At 33.7% G+C, this 20,208-nt stretch overlaps 2 protein-coding genes across 3 annotated transcripts; one reads left to right on the top strand and one right to left on the bottom strand.

The window, feature by feature from the left end:
- Positions 1-17: 17 nt before the first annotated feature.
- Positions 18-18,857, bottom strand: tpa-1 (Protein kinase C-like 1). Of its 2 annotated transcripts, NM_001372684.2 has the most exons (12): positions 18,760-18,857; positions 18,186-18,215; positions 17,927-18,033; positions 17,007-17,152; positions 11,947-12,049; positions 6,830-6,904; positions 6,566-6,786; positions 5,702-5,831; positions 4,656-5,185; positions 3,454-3,608; positions 2,550-3,021; positions 87-835 (listed from the first exon to the last, which is right to left on the bottom strand). In NM_001372684.2, the coding sequence occupies exons 6-12, from the start codon at positions 6,873-6,875 to the stop codon at positions 686-688; spliced, it is 1,704 nt and encodes a 567-aa protein (NP_001359809.1). In that variant the 5' UTR covers positions 6,876-6,904; positions 11,947-12,049; positions 17,007-17,152; positions 17,927-18,033; positions 18,186-18,215; positions 18,760-18,857; the 3' UTR covers positions 87-685. The 2 variants fall into 2 exon arrangements, with proteins under 2 accessions (NP_001379590.1, NP_001359809.1); NM_001392238.1 differs by lacking the exon at positions 18,186-18,215 and having other exon boundaries at positions 18-835.
- On the top strand, positions 1,430-1,783 carry B0545.4 (HAT C-terminal dimerization domain-containing protein; the record flags this gene model as incomplete). Its single annotated transcript, NM_001379992.1, has 1 exon — positions 1,430-1,783. One exon carries the CDS (start codon positions 1,430-1,432, stop codon positions 1,781-1,783), a length of 354 nt encoding a protein of 117 aa, NP_001367375.1.
- Positions 18,858-20,208: the final 1,351 nt, after the last annotated feature.

The following is a 20,208-nucleotide window of genomic DNA, read 5'->3' as shown; positions in this document are numbered from 1 at the left end:
AAATTTAGATGTTTGACGGATTATTATCTAGTGCAAGTGCACTAGATTTTTTATTGAAAGTGACTGTGCGAGGAATTAAATGTTTAAAAATTAATTCATTTATTATTTTTAATTTTTTCTCGAAATTGCTAAACCTCTGGTCGATGTGTATAATTGGAGAACATATAATAATGCTCTGACAAAGAAAATATGGAAGTAAGACAAAAAAGCGTGGGAAATTCAATATTGTAAAAAAAAAGTTGAAAATTAGACAAAAATCGGGGAGAGATGTCAAGTGATATGAAATACAAATTAATGGGCGTGGCCAGGGAGGGGGCGGGGTTATTTAAAATTTAATTATCAAAAAAAATCTATATGGAGAAGCAGTCTTTACTGATCAGTGAATTTTTATACACGTGGCATCAAATTTGCGGGGGCGGGGAATATTATGCAGAAAAATTTAAAAAAATTACAAAGTCTTCACAGTGTGGGTTGTTTTCTGACGAAATACCAGTTTTCCAAAACAAAAATTCCAGAAATTCAAATTTTCAGTAGATTTTGAGCGAAGAGTCTTCATGGATTTCAAGAATTCCGTGAACGTCAACTACCTAGGATTTTACCAGGGATATATCCACGGATTTTTTTCTCAAAAAATCGTGGTGACTCAAAAAAAACGAATGAAAAACGCTGCTAAATGAGATTTCAACTATTTTGAGAAGTGAGGATTCGTATAAGAGAAGTTAAGGAATGCTTCAGGATCGATTGAAGCCAGTAGGTTCTTGTCGTGCACAGGTGTCAACGCCGCCTTCTCGTTCGTGAAGTCGTCGTCGAAGTTCGAGGCGTCCGAGTTGGATTTCTAAAGAAAAATATTTAAAAAGTGCAAAATAAGGAGGTTTTAGGGAACCTGGAACTTTATGAGTTGCAAAAAACACTTGTTAAAATATTTTAGCCCCATACGGGTTCGAACCCAGGCGCTGAGATTACCAGACAAGCCTATATACCAGGGGTGTGCGGATAATAGCCGAATTAGCCGAATTAGCCGATCGGCTAATTCGGCTAAAGTACTCGCAATGCAAATATTTGAAGTTTTCTACAATTCTTGATCCTCGCTGGAAGGTATTACTGAAAAATGACGTTGATACAATACCATGTGAAATCATACAACTTTTTCAGGATATCTACTCGGATCAGGATGAAGTGTTGGAGTTTATTAGAGCCGTCGAAAAGGAAGACGATGAGCCATACAGCAACGTAGATTCTGAATATGATGACTTTGGTGATTCATCAGAAGTAACCGAACCTGTTGCGAAAATTCAGAAAACGGACTTTGAGCTTTACATTCAGGTAAATAAAATTTGGAAAAAATTGAATTTAATGGATTGATTTGCAGGAGAAGATCAAGTCACGTGGAAAGCATATAGCGTTAACTGATCAAAGTTTAACAGTGAAAATGGAGGTCACCCGATATCTTTCTACTGCAGTAGAATCAATTTTTCCCAGAGATTACTGGTTGAATCCTTTGAGTAAATCTTCATACCCTCGTCTTTCCCAGTTTGCTCGTCGCTTCGTCATTTGCCCAACAGGTTCCAGCGAAGTCGAAAGACTATTTTCAACGGCGGGAACTATTCTGACTAAATATCGAAAAACGTTGACATCAGAAAACTTCAAAATGCTTTTGACTTTGAACAAAAACATTCGTTTAATGAATCCGGATATGGAAGTCAAACTTCCTTCGATGATTAAATCAATTAATAGTCTTTTTTGTTACAAACTATCTTTCTTCGAAAATATTTCCTTCTCCTGATCTTTTACTGTTCTTTGTTGTTTCTTATTGTTTCTTAGTGTTTCTTGTAGTTGTTTCTATCTTATAAAACTGTTATTTTAAAATTGTCTACTGTATCGGAAAAGAAAAATTATTTTTAAAAAAGAAGGGACGATCCGTTCTTCAAGTGCTATGCACTGCAGATATGGAAGTCGGGTACACTGCCTTGTCTTGCTCCCAAAATTAGCTAGAACAGAAAAATTAACTACTTTTCTTGTAAATTAGCCGAATTAGCCGAATTAGCCGAAAATTAGCCGATTCGACCGATAAATTTTAGCCGAGTTATCCGTTAGCCGAAATTTTTGAAATTAGCCGTTAGCCGATTGTTAAAAAATCGGCGTTAGCCGATTTATCCGTTAGCCGAAAAAATCGGTTATCCGCACACCCCTGTTATATACTATACCTACTGCGCCACTTGCGCAATTTTTCAAATTTCGATAACAAACCGGCATTGACGTAATTTTTAGTACTGAATTTGTAGAACAAATTTTTCAAATGTAGCGATAGATTTTTAGGACAAATTCTTCAGTTTTTTTTTGGAAAAACGCATGCTGGGCCCTTGAAACTAGTAGCTCCAAAAAACGTGCAAAAAATATACCGCCTCACCCGAGGTCGAATCCAGGTGCTGAAATTACTAGTCAACCCTATTACCTACTGCGCCACTTGTGCAATTTTTCAAATTTTCAGAAAACTTGGCAGGGTTGGAAAACAGGGGTGTTTTAGATCCCTAAATTAAAAAAAAACTCACAATGTTCGGCTTAAACGGTGGCGGAACCTGTCGATTTTCAAACCGTTTCCAGTCGACACCTCGGAAGAAGCAATGTTGCCTGATTGGACCATCAGGGCATTCAGGCATTCCTAGCCGGGTATTCGGATTTCTATCGAATAAGGCTGATAGACATTTCGCTGCTTCCTTCGATATAGTTTTCGGGAAATATGGCCTCTCATTAAGAATTGAATCAAATAATTCATCTTCTCCTTCTCCATGGAACGGTGATTGTCCGACGAGCATTTCATACATCAAAACTCCAAATGACCAAAAATCGACAGCTTCATTGTAAAGTTGACCCTTGATAATTTCAGGACTGATATAATCCGGTGTTCCACAGAATGTGCTAGCCATTCCGTTTTCTCGATTCATCTCGGTTTTTGCCATACCAAAATCGGCAAGCTTTATGTGACCATCACAGTCTAACAGCACATTATCAAGCTTGAGATCACTGAAATAATCGAAATTTTTATTTTGAAATGGTTTGAAGATTAAGTTTTAATTTGAATTTATTTGAAAAAAATTAAATTTTGTACATGTATCAATATAAGAAGCGCTGCATTTCTTTCTAGCAATTTTCAAAAAAAATTATTTTGAGTCAAAAAGCAATGAGAACTCAGTTTTCAGCTTTTTTGCATCCTCCAACAAAATAGAATGCCCGAAATGTTCTAAAGTTTTATCATGGTTGGTCATGTTAGCACCAATGGCGGTACTGTACCTTTAAATTGAAAACTTGTAAATTTAATTAATTTCCTTTTCAAAAAAATCCTACTACATATTTTAGTTTTCTATCTATTAAAAAATCAGTCAGTTGACAAAATGTGAAAATCTAAATTGCGAAAAACACTGCTTGAAAAATCAAAATTTGATGTTAAAAACTCACCGATAGATAATATTATTAGTGTGCAAAAACTGCAGAGCCACCACAATTTCACATGCATAAAAGCGTGTCCGGGCTTCATCAAATTTTTTGATTTGTTGAATATGGTGCATCAGATCACCACCATTTAAGTATTCCATTACGAAGAAGAGGTATTCCTGAAAATTCGGTTATGGAAGGTTTTCAAAGAGGCAAAAGTCATAATGTTAAGGTGCTTTAAAAAGTTGTCAACTAATAAATCGTTTATTGTTGAACGGCATACAATTTGTCTGTTGAACACTTTTTGATAATCATTATAGATTTTTAGATACGGAAGTTTTAAGTCTGGAAACGTCTAATGGTCAGGGAACTTTTGCAATCTTTACAACCATAAATCTCAAAAACCAAAAGATTCATAGGCAATTGTTGAAATTGCCGAATGCCAAAAGTTTCCAAAACCGGCAATTGCCGAAATTGCTGAATGCCGAAAATTTCTGAAACAGGCATTTGCCGAAATTGCCGATTGCTGAAAATTTTCGAAACCAGCAATTGTAGAAATTGCCGGAATTGCCGATTTGCCGAATTTCTTTAAACCGGCAATTGCCGAAATTGTCTAATGCCAAAAGTTTCCAAAACCGGCAATTGCCGGAATTGCCGATTCGCCGAAAATTCATAAAACCGAAAATTGCCGAAATTGTCAAATGCCAAAAATTTTCAAAACCGGCAATTATCGAAATTGCTGATTGCCGAAAATTTCCAAAATCGGGAATTTCCGAAATTGTTGATTGCCGAAAATTTCTGAAACATGCAATTGCCAAAATTGCCGGAAATTTCCGAATCCGACCATTGCTGGAATTGCCGATTCCCGAAAATTTCCAAAACCGCCAATTGCCAGAATTGTAGATTTGCCGAAAACTCACAAAACCTCCAATTGCCGAAATTGGCGATTTACGGAAAATTAACAAAACCGGCAATGGCAGAAATAGTCGATTGCCGATAATTTTCAAAACCGGCAATTGCCAAAATTGCCGATTTGCCGAAAATTTCCAAAATCGGGAATTTCCGAATTGCTGATTGCCGAAAATTTCTGAAACAGACAATTTCCGAAATTGCCGATTGCCAAAAATTTTCAAAACCGGTAATTGCCGGAAATTTCCGATTGCCGCGCACCCATGTTCTCAGCTAACAAAATTCTAAACACAATATAATACACAAAAAATACTCACATTAGTCTGGAACGAGCAAAACAATTGACACAAGAACGGGCACTGGCTCGCCAAAATGAGCACTCGTCGTTCAATATAAGTACATTCCGTATCATCATCCTCCAATATCACGTCCTTTTTCAGACATTTCATTGCATAAAACTCATTTTTTCCTTTCAATTCCACCAGCATAACCTTTCCAAACGATCCTTTTCCAAGCACTTTGAGCAAATTGAAATGAGGTAGGGCGAATTTTTTGACAGGGCCATCTCCACCGCCCCAAATATTATCCATATACTCGTCGGTCTCCTTTTGTTCTTCTACACTATACTGGTGTGACTTGAATAGATTCTTCAACTTGTTCGGCAGACTTCCATTGTTCTTACTCGTCTCTCCGTTCAAATGAAGGTTGGCAATGTTGGGCGGACAGCTTGCTGTGGCGTGGGTGCCACGTTTAATTTCATGGTACATCTCGCTGAGTTGCTTTTGATTTACACCACACAGGTTTGACATGAGCCGCTCGCATTTGTGATGACACGCCACGTTGCATACTGAAATAGGTGTAAATAGGGGGTTACTAGACACATTTAAAATTCTGTCGTAGTTGTATCATCTATTTGTGGGTCAAGATGTGTCAGAATTCCATTAGGGCCTTAGGCTTAGGCCCTTGAACTGAGGGCCGTAGACTTAGGGCTATAGGCATAGGACTCTAGGCTTTGGGCCTTAAGCTTAAGGACTTAGGCTTAGGGCCTTAAACCGAGGGCCTCAGGGTTAGGGTCTTAGGCTTAGGGCCTTGGGATTAGGGTCTTCAAATGAGGGCCTGAGAATTAGAGTCTTAAACTTTATTAGAGTCTTAAACGTGCAATGCCGGTCTATTTTTTTCTTCTCTTTGTCGGACTCGTGAGGGTCCCGACTTTTTTTTTATTGTTTTGATTAACTTTGATTAAACAATAAATTCACTTGTGGGTCATCCTCAAGGCAATTAAAAAAAAAAAACTTAGGCCTTAGTCTTTGGGCCATAGGCTTAAGGCCTATGCTTCGGGCTTTAAGATTTAGTAAATGCTCACCTTCACACCGTAGTCCTTGTTTAAAAAGTCCGTAAAGCATTGAACCACAGTGATCACAAAACGTGGGACTTTTGAAGTTATACGTCTTGAATCGATGCGGTATGTCCACTTTAAATCGTTCTTTGAGAGCCTGTAAAAATTCCAAATTCAAAAAAAATAGAAGCTATAACAGCAAAAAAGTACAAGTCAGGTGCTACGCGCATACACTATAATTTTTTGTCTACCAACGAACAAAGGCAGCTGTATAAATAGATGAGGGAGGCTATATTTGGATACCGATACATATGTTCTCAAATATTTAAAGGTACTTTTGGCTGAAAAAGTGCCAGTAGCCAAGGGAACATTACTTACCCGAAATAGTGAATTTTCGGTAATTTTCCGAATATTTGAAAAAAATCGTAAATTTTCAGAATGTACTATTTTTGAGCTTTCAAAAAAATACAATCATGACTGAGTTTTAATTTTGTGAATTGTGAGTCTCATAGCAAAAATATTCTGGGCTCAAAATAACCCTGTTGTCATTTTTTCAGACATATGAATAGGTTCACGTTTGGCTCAGTGGGTATTGAAGATGCCTAGTAATCTTACGACCCTGTTCTAATTCTACTTTTTCTACTCTAGGCTTACAATTTCTTGAAAGTTGTTAGACCCAGACTGCAATATTGAAAGTTCAAAATTTAGACTGGGTGCTCAAAATTTCAGTTTGCACTTACTTTCCCCACTCGCCGAGTGGCTAACGTGTTTGCCTAGTAATCCCATGACCCTGGTTCAATTTCACCTAAGGTTAAAATATATTTTACAAATAATTTAGACGTAGGTAACACTATAAAAAAGTTCAAAATCTAGATCTAGAGCCCAACTCACCATAGTCTCCTTTGTATTCTTTGCACTTCCCGGGCACTGCATAATCACTTTCTCGTGGCATTTTTTGTGCACGGCGGCCGAGCACAACTGACACTGATATCCCTGTTTGTTGAGCCCCCACATGAAATCGGAGCACAACGAACAGAAATGGGGTTGTCGGAAGAAGGTGGCGACGAACTGATGGCCGCGAATCTCGTGTACTCGCGCATGTTTTATCGCTCCTGAATTGATAAATTAGGTGTTTACTTGCATATGCCTACATACCTCTACGACGTTGAATTCCGGGACCGGAGTTGCTTCTGGATGTCATTATGTCCTCTACAGGGTGATCGTCATCCGCTGAAAAATTGAATTTATTTAGTATTTTTAAATTTTTGTAAAAAAAAGGGTATAAGAAAGTAGCATTGTTTCTGCCTGCATGTCTTCCTATCATATACTGTGTAGGCCCAAGGTAGGCGCAGGTAGGCACTTGGTAGGCAGGTATTATTGTGCCTACGTGCCTACCCACCTATTTTATACATTTTGTTACGAGCCCAGTTACGAATTGGGATATTAATATCACTTTGTTTATAGACGTGATAAACACCTATTTTCGAGTTATTGTAGTTTGACCCGTAGGCACAAAAAACGCGTAGGTAGGTAGGCGTAGGTTGCGTTGCACGAAGGCAGGCTAATTTATGTGCCTACCTACACACCTTTTTGGATTTATTGTGAAACTGTAGTTGAGGAATTAAAAAAAACCACTCTGGCATTAGGCAAGAGAATAGGCACTTGGGTAGGCAGTAGGCAGGCGTAGGCCTCCTTAAGGGAAGGCAGATAGAAAGGTACAAATCGCGAGAATCTTTTGGTATTCCGAGAAACTGACATGGTAGCAGTTGCGGTTAGCCTCCCCCAAAATCCAAAACTCAAACAAACAGATTAGAAAATTGCACAAAAAGTTGGAGAAAAAAGTTTGTGGGGCACAGCAGCAGGAGGAGTCATTAAGTCTCTAAAAACGACTGATAGAACAGAAATTGGTTGATGGGACAGGGGGGGGGGGGGGCAAGGGGCAAAGACAAAGAAGAAAAAGAAGAAGAAGATGTGTATTTTCTCCCCCCGCCAAATTCGTCCTCCTCTTCTGTGTTTGAGAAGAAGAAGCAAAACATTTAAGAGACTGAGAGTCAAACTTGCGCATCAGAATTAGAGTGTGCGTATTAATTAGAGAGACCGCAGACAACTAGAGATCAGGAGAACCGGTTGACTGTAATACATGATATAGTCCCTACCGTGTGACGTCATCAGGTGTGACCCCCAATGGCACTTTTTTGTTTGGGCGAACATATATGTATAGTATTTAAAACAACACACCGTTTTGTGGTCTGTGATGATGATGTCAGCGGGCGAAATAAAGTTTTCAAAATCTTAGCTTTAGTTAGAACATTTTATTACAGGGGTGCCATTATTTTTTTTGACGACAAACCCGGGAAATCTACAAATTGCCCGTTTGCCGATTTGCCGGAAATTTTTAATTCTGGCAATTTGCCTGTTTGCCGATTTGCTGGAAATTCTTAATTCCGGCAAATTACCGAATTGCCGATTTGCCGGATATCAGATTTGCCGGAAGAGGTTTTTTTTTTCTTGTAGAGGTATTTTTTTTACAAGACGGAAACACTTAAAACTGTGCGTTTTTGAAATTTTTCCCCGTTTTCTTTAGATATTTTCATAGAATTTGCTTACTTTTCAAAAAGATGCTGTAACATTTATAGGAAGCGTACAATTTCGCTGATTAAAATTGAAATTTAGAAATTTCCAAAAAAAAATGTGCAAAACCACACCAAAATTTTCGGCATGCCGTTTTCCCGGCAAATTCGGCAAATCGACAATTTGCCTGTTTGCCGTTTTGCCGGAAATTTCAATTCCGGAAATTTGTCGATTTGCCAATTTACCGGAAAAATAGTTTTGTTTACAAATTTTAAGTGATATTTTCTCGGCTCTCAGTAGACCTAGAGCTTTGAAACTTTTTGCAGAAAAATTCAATACTTTGGAGCTATAATTTTCAAAAAAATTGAGAACAAAAATGTTTTAATATTGTTTTTTGAACTGTTAACAAAATAAAAATATGTTTTCAAATACGCATTCTTTTTTTTGGTGATAAAACGATAATATTGACTACAATTTAGTGTATAACAGGGTCAATGCCAAAGATCATATCTCACTTGCCACCACAGCATGATGAAAACGGATATCGATTAGAATTTGGTAATTGGAATTTTTTGGACAAAATAAATCTTTTAGTTCAGTACTTTTCTAAAAACAACACTTTTATTGAATTTTGATGTTTTTCAGTTCATCAAATTGTTTATTTTCGGTACAAAATTCTGACGTCATTTGAATTCTTTGAAAAAAAAGATTTTTTAACAAAAAAATTATTTTTAGATACATTTACAACGAATGAGTTTTTATTCTGAAAAAATACAACTTTACATAAATTCAAAAAATTATATTTTTGAACGTTTTGTTCCAATTTTTAAAAATGTTTTCAAGGTCTACCGAATGTTAAACTTATATTTTGAATACTGAAGTTTTTTTTTGAGAATTCACAATTTTTTTCATAAAGAATTGGACAAACGGTTCTAAATAAACTATGAGAGATTTAAAAAAGTTCCAAATTAAAAAAATTTATTTTTTCTCTAAAATTTAGATTAGTAAGCTTACTTTCGGAGCTTCACAGTTAAAACTTGATACACGAAGTATATCAACTTTTTTTGTGTTTTAATATAAGTATAAAACATTATTAAAAAAATCTGGACAAGGATAAACAATCGCTACAAGTTTAATAATCGTGTAAATTTAGAAGTAAAAATTTTGAAATTTTTTTTTCACAAATTAAAATTTTTTGTTTGATTTTTTTTTAAGTTGTAATGTTTTTCCATTCGAAGATAAAAAATAAAATACGTTGCATATACTATGTCAATATTTATGTAAATTTAAAATGTGTTTGTAAAAAAATAAAATAGTTTTTTTTATTTGAAAATTAAAAAAAAAATCCAAAAAAAAATTGTTTTCTTCAAAAAAATTATCTCTACTAACTTTATTGTTCTAAACACTTCTAAACTGGTTTACCTCTTTCATATATGTTTACTAATTTGTCAAGTAACTTGTTCTCGTTTCAAGACCCTTAAACCCACGTGGCAACGCCTACCACGTCACCTACCTTCAATCAATTAGCGGTGTGGGACCAAAAGTGGCAAAAAAAGTGGGGCGAAAAAATGTTGGAAAGTAAGGAAAAAATGCAAATTAGAAACGACAGATTGGCAGTGGGAAATGCCTCGGAATCCAACAAAAAAGAGGAAAAGTTGGAAAAAAAAGAAGCGCATCGAGATTTGCATACTTGTGACCGGGCGGCTTACCTCTTTTCCTCTCCGAGTTTTTGCAGAGAGAGGGAAAAAATTTCCTAGCTTCTTCTTTTTTTCCTTTCTTTTAAAAGTTAAAGGTCAATGGGACCACTACCACCTACAGTTTATTGGATTTCTGAAGGCTCGCGGAGCTTTTGGAGCTGGGAGAGTAGAGGCTTTAAATTAAAAAAGAGCCGAACTTTCAATGTTTGCTTTTGGGGTTGTATAAGAAAAGTGTTCTAGTCTACGTGGAAATGAAGAAAAAGAGCACAAGCTCGAAAGTTCAAAGAGTTACTTAGATTGGCACTTTTGAGGGCCATTTTTGCCGAGTTACAGATCAATAACTTGAAAACTAATAGGATTGCCAGAAAAAGTGATAATTATGAAAATACTTATAACAATATTTTAAACTATTTGTTAGTTGGTAACTTTCTGATAGCTAGTTTGCCCACTGAGATAAAAGAACTTTCAAATGAAAGACCTCTCTTGGCTTAAAATACCCGCAACTCCGCGGAATATAATGTTATCAAAAAACTGGTGAATAACAAAATAATGTACATAAAAATTTCTATTTTTTGTTAGTATTCAATTTTTTATAACTATTGCGGTTGCGGAGTTATGGCAGTTTAAAAATTTAAAGATTTTTTAAAAACTCACTTCACCTACCATACTATTATCGAACACCTATCTCTAACGAAATGCTCACCACAAAATTTCCAATAAATTGTTAGATAAATAGTTTTACAAAACTTTAACGGTGGCCGAGATATAGCTAAAAAAGCACTTTGGGCAGGTGTTCCTCTGCAAAAATGAGAACCTCGGCCACGGCCCTGTCACCCCAAAGTCCGAACGGAAGTATCATGCCTAAAAGGATCCAGATTCAAAGTGACGTTAAACCAAAAAATTCGCAAAAATGGAAAATCTCTGGCAAGGAGGAAATGCAAAACGTCTTCTTTTTTGCATAGTGCTCTTTAAACGGGGGATCACAACACAATGACGTTAAGATATCACAGCAGCAGCAGAAAAATGAGAAAGGTGTGTATTCGCTGAAGAAAGTTCAAGGAGAAGTGATAAAAATTGATCAGAGAGTACTCTGATTTGTGTCAAACAATTATCATGGTATTGGTGTTGACTTTGGCAAAGTGGCCGCGGAAAAAAATTTGGTGGCTAAGTTTTATTTTTACGGCCACAAGGCAATTGTGCGAGTTTTGCAACATGGCCGCGAAAAAAAGTTGGTGGCCGAGTTTTCTGAAATTTGCCCAAAATGATCAATTCTGAAGGATACATTTTTGTGACGGTTAATTTTTTTTCGGAAACGTGACCGCTAAAAAAAACTTGGCCACCAACTTTACAAGCACTTTTTTTGACAAAATATAATTCCAAAAGCGCAAAAAATAGCCAAGAAGTAGGCGGATCCTATTTCAAAAATATATGAGAAACATTTTATGAATGAAACTGTCAGTTGACAAAAAAGTTGAACAAAAACCATTGTTAAAGTTAAAATTACAAAAAAAAATTGAAAAACCATTTAAAAAAAACTGCCAAGAAGTGGGCGGAGCCTATCCGGAGGTTTTATGATTTTTACAAATTCATTATTGCAAAATCTTAAATTGTTCTCTACCAGATAAAACATTTGTATTGCCAAGAGTAAATTCTATATATAATTTTATAAAGTAAAAAAAAGTGTTATACAGACCCCGCTATTATGAGTTTTCATAAAACTTCCTATGTTTTCTTTAATTTTTTTTTCTAAATTTAATTGCGAATTTTTACATAGTAACACATATTAAAACAATGATGATACAAAAATTGGAAAAAAAACCATTGAAACTTCCCAAGACACCCTCCGACAAGAAAAAGTGATTCCAATGCAAATCAGGCATCTCTATTTCTATTTGTTCCCCCACTTTTTCTAGCGACACTCTATAGCCGTGAGAACGTTTTTTCCATTTTTTTTGGAATAAATTTCACAGGTATCCGCTCGTTCCCCGTAAAACTCCAACTCACGTGCATTCTTCAAATGTCTTGTCTGCGCAAGAATCCGTCCGTTTGGTTTAGTATTGATCCAAATGTGAGTGATCGCGTCGCTTTTGCATTTTGAGATTATATCCTGGAAAGTTATTAGTTTTAGGATGGAGAAATTAGGGAAATACTGCAAAAAATTTGATAAATTTAGGATATTCTTTAATTTTTTCTAGAGTTCTAAAGAAAAATGAGACGCTCTAGAGAAAAGTTGAATATGTTGGTTGGCTTTTAAGATATCAGTACACGTTTAGTGAAAAAAAATATATAGAATAACATCTAATAAACATTTTGCAAAAAGCAAAATGGCAAAATCGGCAGATTTGCCGTTCTGAGAAAACTCCGAAAAATTAGAAAATTTCTGATATTTCTAGGAGCACAAATTTTTGAATAACTTGCTGAGGTCGGTCTACATAAAATTAAAAAAAAAAACCAATTTGCAGGGTTTGCGGCAAATTCGAATAATTTGTCGAATTGCTGCACCATACTCCTGCACCATATCTCACAGCTCTTGCTTTTCGCAAGGCTTTATTTCGGGTTATTTTACAGATCTAAAAACCGTCAATTACAAAAATATGAAAACTAATTTAATGAATATTTTGTCAGTTGGCCATTTTTGAATAACCATAAAATTAACCAAGAAAAGGAGTTTTCAAAATTTGTCGATGCACCATGTTTTAAATTTCTATTCGTTGATAGCTCATACATTGGTTCATGTAGCAATTTGTAAAAATATAAAGAAACATCCAATAGACACATTACCATTTGGCAATTTTTTTTCAAAAACTCGTACTAACTGATTGTGAGATATAAGCCCGAAGCCTAGAAGTTTAAGAAAAATCCCAAAAAAAAATCCGGAGGTGGTTATATTCCGTGATTTGAAAAGGCAGGCAGTCAGTTACACGCCCACAAATACACACAAAAAAGAAAAACGGGGGTTGTTGGAAAAATGGCGAAGGCGAGTATGTTTTTCGAACCGAAATTCAATTTTAACCGCCCGTCTCCATCCTCGTCCTCAGAGCTCTTCTCCTATTCTCCGCCCGTGGTTGTTACCCAATTTATGAGAGAAAAAAGGGACAAAAATTTGTGTATGGAATTTTTTTTTTGGAAATTTGGGTCAAAGTTTGAGCTGTCAGGAGGATTTTTGAAACTTGAATAGAATTTGAGAAATTTTTCTATAGATATGATATTTTACAAGACTTTAAATTGAAATTTTGATGTACAAAAGTTTATTAAAAGCGAAAATTTTTGTTGAAAAATTGAAATTTACCGAAAAAATCTAGAAGCGATATTTAAATTTGAAAATTAAATTTTTTTTTCAAACTAGAAATTGGGAAAAATTTGAATGAAATTTATTTTAATTATGTTTATTTTAAATTTACGAAAACTTTCTTAAAATGAAATTTTTTAGATTCTAATATAGAATTTTTAAAAAAATCGATTTTAGAATTGTTGTAAATTTTAGTTGGAATTATTGATGATTTTCACAATTATATTAGTTTGAAAAATTATGAAAAAATTTGAAAAATCTTATTAAAACTTGGAAGTTACCAAAATCACAGAATTCTGAATTTGAAATTTTTTCACAGCGTAAAATGCGAAAAGTTTCGAAAAAAAAGTTTTCTAAACACTCAAATTTGTTCCTAAAAATTTATGTTTTCAGTCAAACACCAGGTATCACAAAAAACATTGCGTGATAGATGATAATTTAGTGATAAGATGAGAGATATCAAATTTTTTTGTAGAAAACCAAGTCAAAACAGATCACTGAAATTTTTAGAGGATCGGGGGAAAATTGGGAAATTTAAAAATACAAATAAAGTGTCCAAAAATTTCAGTTTTCAAAAAAAAAAAGTCTAGTTTCCAAAAAAGTTTCTAAATGGGAAAAAGCTGTGAAAAACTACCAAAGAGGTGTGCTTCGTCCCTCTGGTAACTATTGTCTTCCGGCGGACCTTGTCATGACGTCACAGGAGTGGAGGGAAATAGACTTTATGTACATGGCCGCGGAAATAAAATAATTCGGCCACCAATTTTTTTTTGCTTAAAAACATAAATCACAGAATTTAGCTAATTCCAATATTGTTTTTTTGATAGGTTTTTATACAAAATTCCAAAATTTCAAAGCTCGAAAAAAACATTTAGAGTATTTTTTTGAAAATTATGCGAATTTATTCTGAATTTTTCTGGAGCATTCTGAAACTTTCCAACAAGTTCTAAAGTATTCTCAAATTTTCTGGAACTGTAAAAATCATTTTAGAAATGTTTGAAAATTTTTTAAATTTTTTTCCAAAAATTGTTAGCTCGAAAAAATGTGATGACGTCACTTTGAGGTAGGCTAATACTACGAACGTTATGGGTTGAAGTGAAGCTGCTCCAAAACTGAGCAAGAAAAATATGGAAAAAATAAAATGAAAACGAGGGGAGAGGGCACCGCCCGAGGCGAATCGGCTCCGCAGGTTTATGAAAATCGCCGCCCCCGTCTTTGTGTTTTTCGAACTTCTCTTGGCCAATTTGTCGTTTTTTCAGGACCAACTTTTTTATATGTTGTTTTTTTTCTAAATAGAGAAGCATAAAAATATCCTTAAAAAAGGAGTGAATGGGGTGAAAAAGTTGAAAAAGAGGAGCTTCCGGAGTTGGGGAGAAGGTCCCATGGGAATAAAGATGCTTGTTTGCACTTTTTTGGAGAAAGATTACAAGTGAAGTAGATAAAAAGCTATTCGGCGAATGAAAAAAAAAGGTTTTAAAAATTGGAATTTTTCTGAAATTCCAAATTTCAGAAACTTTTATAACTTTACATCGTCTAGAAGGTATTCATAAAAATTGAAAAAGGCTTCCTCAAAAATATTCCCAGAAATAGAATGTACGGAAAATATGTTTTTTTTTTGGGTTAAAACGTTTTTTTACAAACTTTAGTATAATCTCTGCGATTTTGGGATACTTTTTGAAAAATGGCAAAGTAAAACTAAGTTATTGGGTACTATCTGTTAATAAAAAAAACAGGACTCAAGGTTTAAAATTTTCACAAAGGAAAAAATTCACAAGTGTAAGAATTTACAGAAGATTTGAATTTTTCTCCAGCTTTCTATTCAGTTTCTGAAAAATCATTGAAAAAATTATATGTAGAAATCACGAGAATTTTCTCTTTTCTGAAAATTATATTATTATAATTATGTAAAATTCGGGAATGTTTTGGAATTTTCACAAATTTTCAGATAATTTTTTTTAATTCTAGGAATTTTTGAAAAATTCTGGAAATTTTCTAAACCGGTCTTATACATTTTGAAATTTTTTAAAAACTATCTTTAATTTTTTTTTTTTGGAATTTTCTAAACCGTTCTATAGAACTTACAAAAAATTTTTTAACTTCTGACCACTCTGAAATTTTCTTAATGCTGCCAGAAAACCATTTTGAAAATCAAAAGCTGTGATAAGCTCCGCCCACAAAATGTGCGTGGCAAACAATCCGAATTTCTTACCTTAATTAGAAGACTAATAGCCTCATAAATATCGTTCAGAACTTCGGTCATTTTTTTAAAGCAATTTTTTCAAAATTTGCTCAACCGACCGAGCTTCGAAAAGAAAACCAGAAATCTAGGAGGCAATGGAGTTTAGGAGCCGAAATTTAGACCACGCCTCTTTGCTCCTGAAGTAGGGGGCTCACATGGGATAATTTGGAATTTTTTATTACCAAATGGGCGATATAGTAGCTGTAATTAGAACAATTTAGTTGGTGTTAGAGAAGTTTGGGGAATTTTAAAAATTTGAATATATATTTTTTTTAAATTTTGATAGGATTTTCTAGAAAATTCAAAGAATAATTTGCAATTCAAACTTCAAATTATTTCGAGTTTACAGTCGAAAAAAATTTTTTAATTTCAATTGACACAGTGCCAAAAATGGCGGGAAAAGTTTTTAAATTCGAAAAAAAAACTAGAAATTTGCTGAATTAAAAAAAAACTACTTTTTTTCTATATTTTTCAGTGTTTTTAAAGGAATTTCCAATGTACTTGGTAAAATCAAACCAAATTTCTCAAAAAAATTTTTTTTGCAAATTTTAATTTTTCAACTAATTTTTTTGAAAGTAAGGAAATACCTTTTTAAATAAAAATTAAAACTTTTATACTTTAAAAATAGCCAAGAAATGAGCGGAGCTTATTTTGAAATTTTGAATTTCTTCTTTAAATAAAATTCTTCTTCAAACTGCATATGCATAGTTGGAATGATTTTCAAAACTCAAAAACAAAAAGAAACTAAACCAGTAAACATTTTTCAAATTTGTTTAGGCACTGCCCCTTTCTTGGCTTTTTTTGGCGGGTTTTTACTTTTTTCTGTAATTTTCTCGTTTTTTTTTGAATTTTAGCAATGAAAATAAAAAAAGTTCATAGCCCAACAAGAAATCTACAAGCGTCATAGTTTCCGTTGGTGATTTTTCAAACAAAAAAAAAATTCCGCCTAAACTTTCAAAAATCAAAAATCTCAACACCGCCATAAAAGTCGAAAAGGAAAGGGTAATAATTCGTCGTTGGTCTCTCATAAAATGTGGTGAAGCCGAATAAATGGCCAAGAGCACCAGCAGCAGATTTTGCTCCGTTAAGAGCCAAGAGCCACTGTGATCTTCTAAGATGTGGTCCCATGGGGCCAACTTCTCATACAAAGCTACGACAATTGCCACGTGGCAAAATGTGCTCATCCACTTTTTTACGTCATATTGGTGAGCCATTTTGTAAGCGGAATATTTTAAGGTACACCTATTCGTGAGTAGAACTTTTTGGGAATTGTTTTCATCCCGTGTTTCCAAAAAAGATATTGCCATGAGAGGTTTTTTCAGAGGTTTTCAGAAAATTTGAGTTTTTTTTTTGGGTTTTTGAGACTCGGCCCAATCTTTGGGTGGGATATAGTTAGTCACTTTTGGTTTTTCTGACACTTTTTTTCAGCAAAATTTCTAAAAACTATTAATAAAAAAATTGGAAATTTTTGAAAAAAAAAACTGAATTATTTTTATTTTTCAATTAAAAATATTCAAAAAAAAAAAAAAAAAAACTAACCTCTAATCGCATAGTTGCTTCGACCACAGGTGTCTGATTAAACATGAGCACAATTTGTAGAATTCGGCCCTCGGCAACTGCGGTATCCCAACATTTTTCCCATTCCGGGTAAAGGGTCTTCTTCTTTTGGACTAGTCGGGATTCACCTGGAAAATGATAAATAATTGAATAAAAATTTATTTGTACACATTGAATTCTGAAAAAAAAAACACTTGGGGTTTGAAAATTATTAAAACTATATTTCCTAAAATTAAAAAAAAACTTCTGATTTTTTTAATTGAAAAAATGTTTCGCAAATCATTTTTTGTTTTAATATTGAACTTAAATTATTTATAGTACCAGCCGGTGTCGTTCGAGCCTACGGCTCGACCTCCTCCGACTGACTCAAACTAAAGTTCGAATATCCCTCGGAATTACTTTTTTGGTTTGAATTTAAATGAATTTGATTTTTTTTTGAAATGAAATTTTAAATTTTACGAAAACTTTCAAACTAACGTGAGTTTTGCGTGTTGGCATAGCCTACATTAGACGGAAGAAAACTCTACTTTATATATAGTAAATGATTTTATTGATTTCTCTCTTTTTTTGCAAAAATTATATCAACTGAGAACAATTAATGTCAATTAAAAAAATCTTATTAATTGATATTAAAAATTTTATGCATTAAAAAATCTGTAAAAAAACCAAGAAATGGGCGGAGTCTCTTTCAACTTTTCAACTTTGATATTAAACAGGCCCCTCCCACTTCTTGACTATTCAGTTTTTTCAGTAGCTTTTCTACAATTATTTTAAAATTCACACGAATCGAATTTTTAAAAAAATATTTTAATTGTTATAAAAATTGTTTTTTAGGTAGAGGTTCCCCTTGAACTTAGATTTTTCGAAATTTTTTTCTTTTTCAAAAAAAGCTAATAACTCACCATTCACTTCAATCTTCTCCTTCACATTAACAGCCGGCTGCAAATCAGTTGCTGAACATCCGGCCGGAAGTAAGTCAACTGGAACGTCCGCTCGAAGAAGCTTCAGCCTGCAAAAAAATGGAAAAATGTTTTTTTGGAAGGCTTCCCTGATGTGGTGTGCACTTTTTCAGAGGACAAAAGGACCGAGAGAGGAGAAAATTTGTGATTTTTTTTGGTTTTAGCTGGGCTGAGCAGAGAGACAAAGGGGGAAGGCACTTACTGCTGCAAAGATTCTGTGGGGGTTTTTTCACTGAAATTTTTTTGTCCAAAGTTTGTAGTTTATAGCCTGTGACGTCACATGTTGACTTTAATTTAGGGAATTCCGGAAGGAAAATTAAACTTTAATTTTAAGAATTTTTGTTGTGGAATTTTTTAAACTTGAAAATTTATTAAATTTAGATTTTAAATTTTACTATAAAATTGTTAATAAATTTTTGGCGGAAAAGCAAATTTGATTTAAAAAAACAAAATTCAAATTTTACTTTTTCAGAAATTTTTATAAGACATTACAAAGTTGAGTATTCTTTAATTTAATTTTTTGCAAAAAAAATGGCCCAAAATTATATTCGTCCATATATCAGAATTATGTGGCTGGAAATCATAATTTTTACTATTTCAAAAAGTTTTGGCGAGGAAAATTCTAATTTGAATTTTTTGAGAACTTTGGCAAGAATCTCAAAATTTTTCAATTTTTCAAAAACATCTCTAGCGGAGAATCAAAATTTGGGTGAAATTGTTTTGTTTCAAACTCAAAATTTGCATAATTATCCATGTGATAATTTTCAATTACTCACCGACACGCATTCTCAGCCTGTGCCATCACGAAGTCCGCTTCCAGTGATGTCTCGCTCTCCGGCGGCGGATCCAAAGAGAAGATGTCGATAGCCTGAAAATTAAAAAAAATAATAAAAGGAGTAAACTCAAAAATAGACTGGTACTAGTTATATCATACATAGATTAATTTGAAAAAAAAGTATTAAAAATTTTTTGGAAACTGCGTAGAAGCCGAAAATAGGCTCCGCCCAATTGTTGGGTGATTTTTTAAAAAGAATCAGATGTTTTTTTAATTTTTTAAATAATTTTTTTTTTATATTCATGACTTCAAAAAATTACAAGGCACCATAGTTTAATTAATAAATTAAAAAAAATTAAATCTAGGCTCCGCCCATTTATTGGTTCAAAATTGTATTTTTCTAAAGCTTATTAAACATTTAAATTATTATTTACAATGCGAAAATCTTGCAATTATCATATTTAGCTTTCTAAATCTCTTCTGCAAAAAAATAAAAAGAGCAATGTGCAGTTGTGGCTGGAGAAGAAACGTCATGTCAGGGGTGAAAAAATGCAAAAAAAAACGAAAAAAAGAGAAAGCGACTCGTTAAATGTATTATCTTCAAATTTCGGCTCTGGTAGAGGGAGGGGAGGGCGGATTCGGGTCATGTCAAAAGTTGGGCGAGAAAAGGCCGCCCGGATTTTGGAAATGTATAAGGGGACCCCCGCACCCTTGAATAAAACACTTGAATTGGGAATTGATGAAAAATTTGGAATTTGATTGACAAAATGAGGTCTAGGTCTAGATGAGGTTTTAATCTTTCAAAGAATAGAGTGTAGAGGAAAAAGTCTACTAATTTTTTTAAATTTTTTTTTACAACTTATTAGTGCATAACTCAAAAACCACTGGTCTTATTAGAAAACTGTCAACTAAGAACATAGTCATCACAACATTTTTAATATTTTGGCAATTGGAAACTTTTTGATAGTAGTGATAAATTTCGAAAAATACAGGATTAATCTGTGTGAAAAATTTTAAAATAATAATTCTGAAAAGTTCTGAAAAAATTTTAGCTAAAGTTTTTAAAGTTTTTAGATCATTTTTTGAATCATTTCTAAAATAATTTGTTATTCAATTTCTTCCATAATTTTACGATGACAAAACGGAATTTTTTTTCAAAACTTTTTAAAATAAAATTCTGGAAACTGGAATAAATTTATGTTTTGAAGTTTTAAAAAATTTTTTCTTTTTCAGCAAAAAAAAATTGCAGGTTAGTTTTGTTCCTATTTTTTTTTCCAAAAAAAAATCCTGCTCAAAATTTCAAAAAAAAAATGTTTAAGCTCTTCCTGAAACCACGTAGGTACAAATAAGAAAATAGGAGGTTCCAATTTCAAGGTAGGCAGATAAGTAGTTTGAAAGGCGAGTCTATAATTAAATGGGCTCAATCGAATTGGGCTCGGAGGAGCCGAAA

Source organism: Caenorhabditis elegans, chromosome IV (genome assembly GCF_000002985.6).
Source record: "Caenorhabditis elegans chromosome IV".
NCBI classification, from domain to species: domain Eukaryota; kingdom Metazoa; phylum Nematoda; class Chromadorea; order Rhabditida; family Rhabditidae; genus Caenorhabditis; species Caenorhabditis elegans.
Note: the sequence above shows the minus strand (reverse complement) of the source record. Positions and strands in the feature narration are given on the sequence as shown.

Bases quoted from the DNA above. Each gene is read 5' to 3' on its own strand.
- tpa-1 (NM_001392238.1), bottom strand. From the start codon at position 18,785: ATGGCACAGGCTGAGAATGCGTGTCG. The intron at 5,832-6,565 runs GTGAGTTGGGCT...GAATTTTTACAG, and splicing joins AGAATACAAAGGAGACTATG to GCTCTCAAAGAACGATTTAA. The intron at 3,609-4,655 runs GTGAGTATTTTT...CCGAATTTTCAG, and splicing joins TTTGCTCGTTCCAGACTAAT to GAATACCTCTTCTTCGTAAT.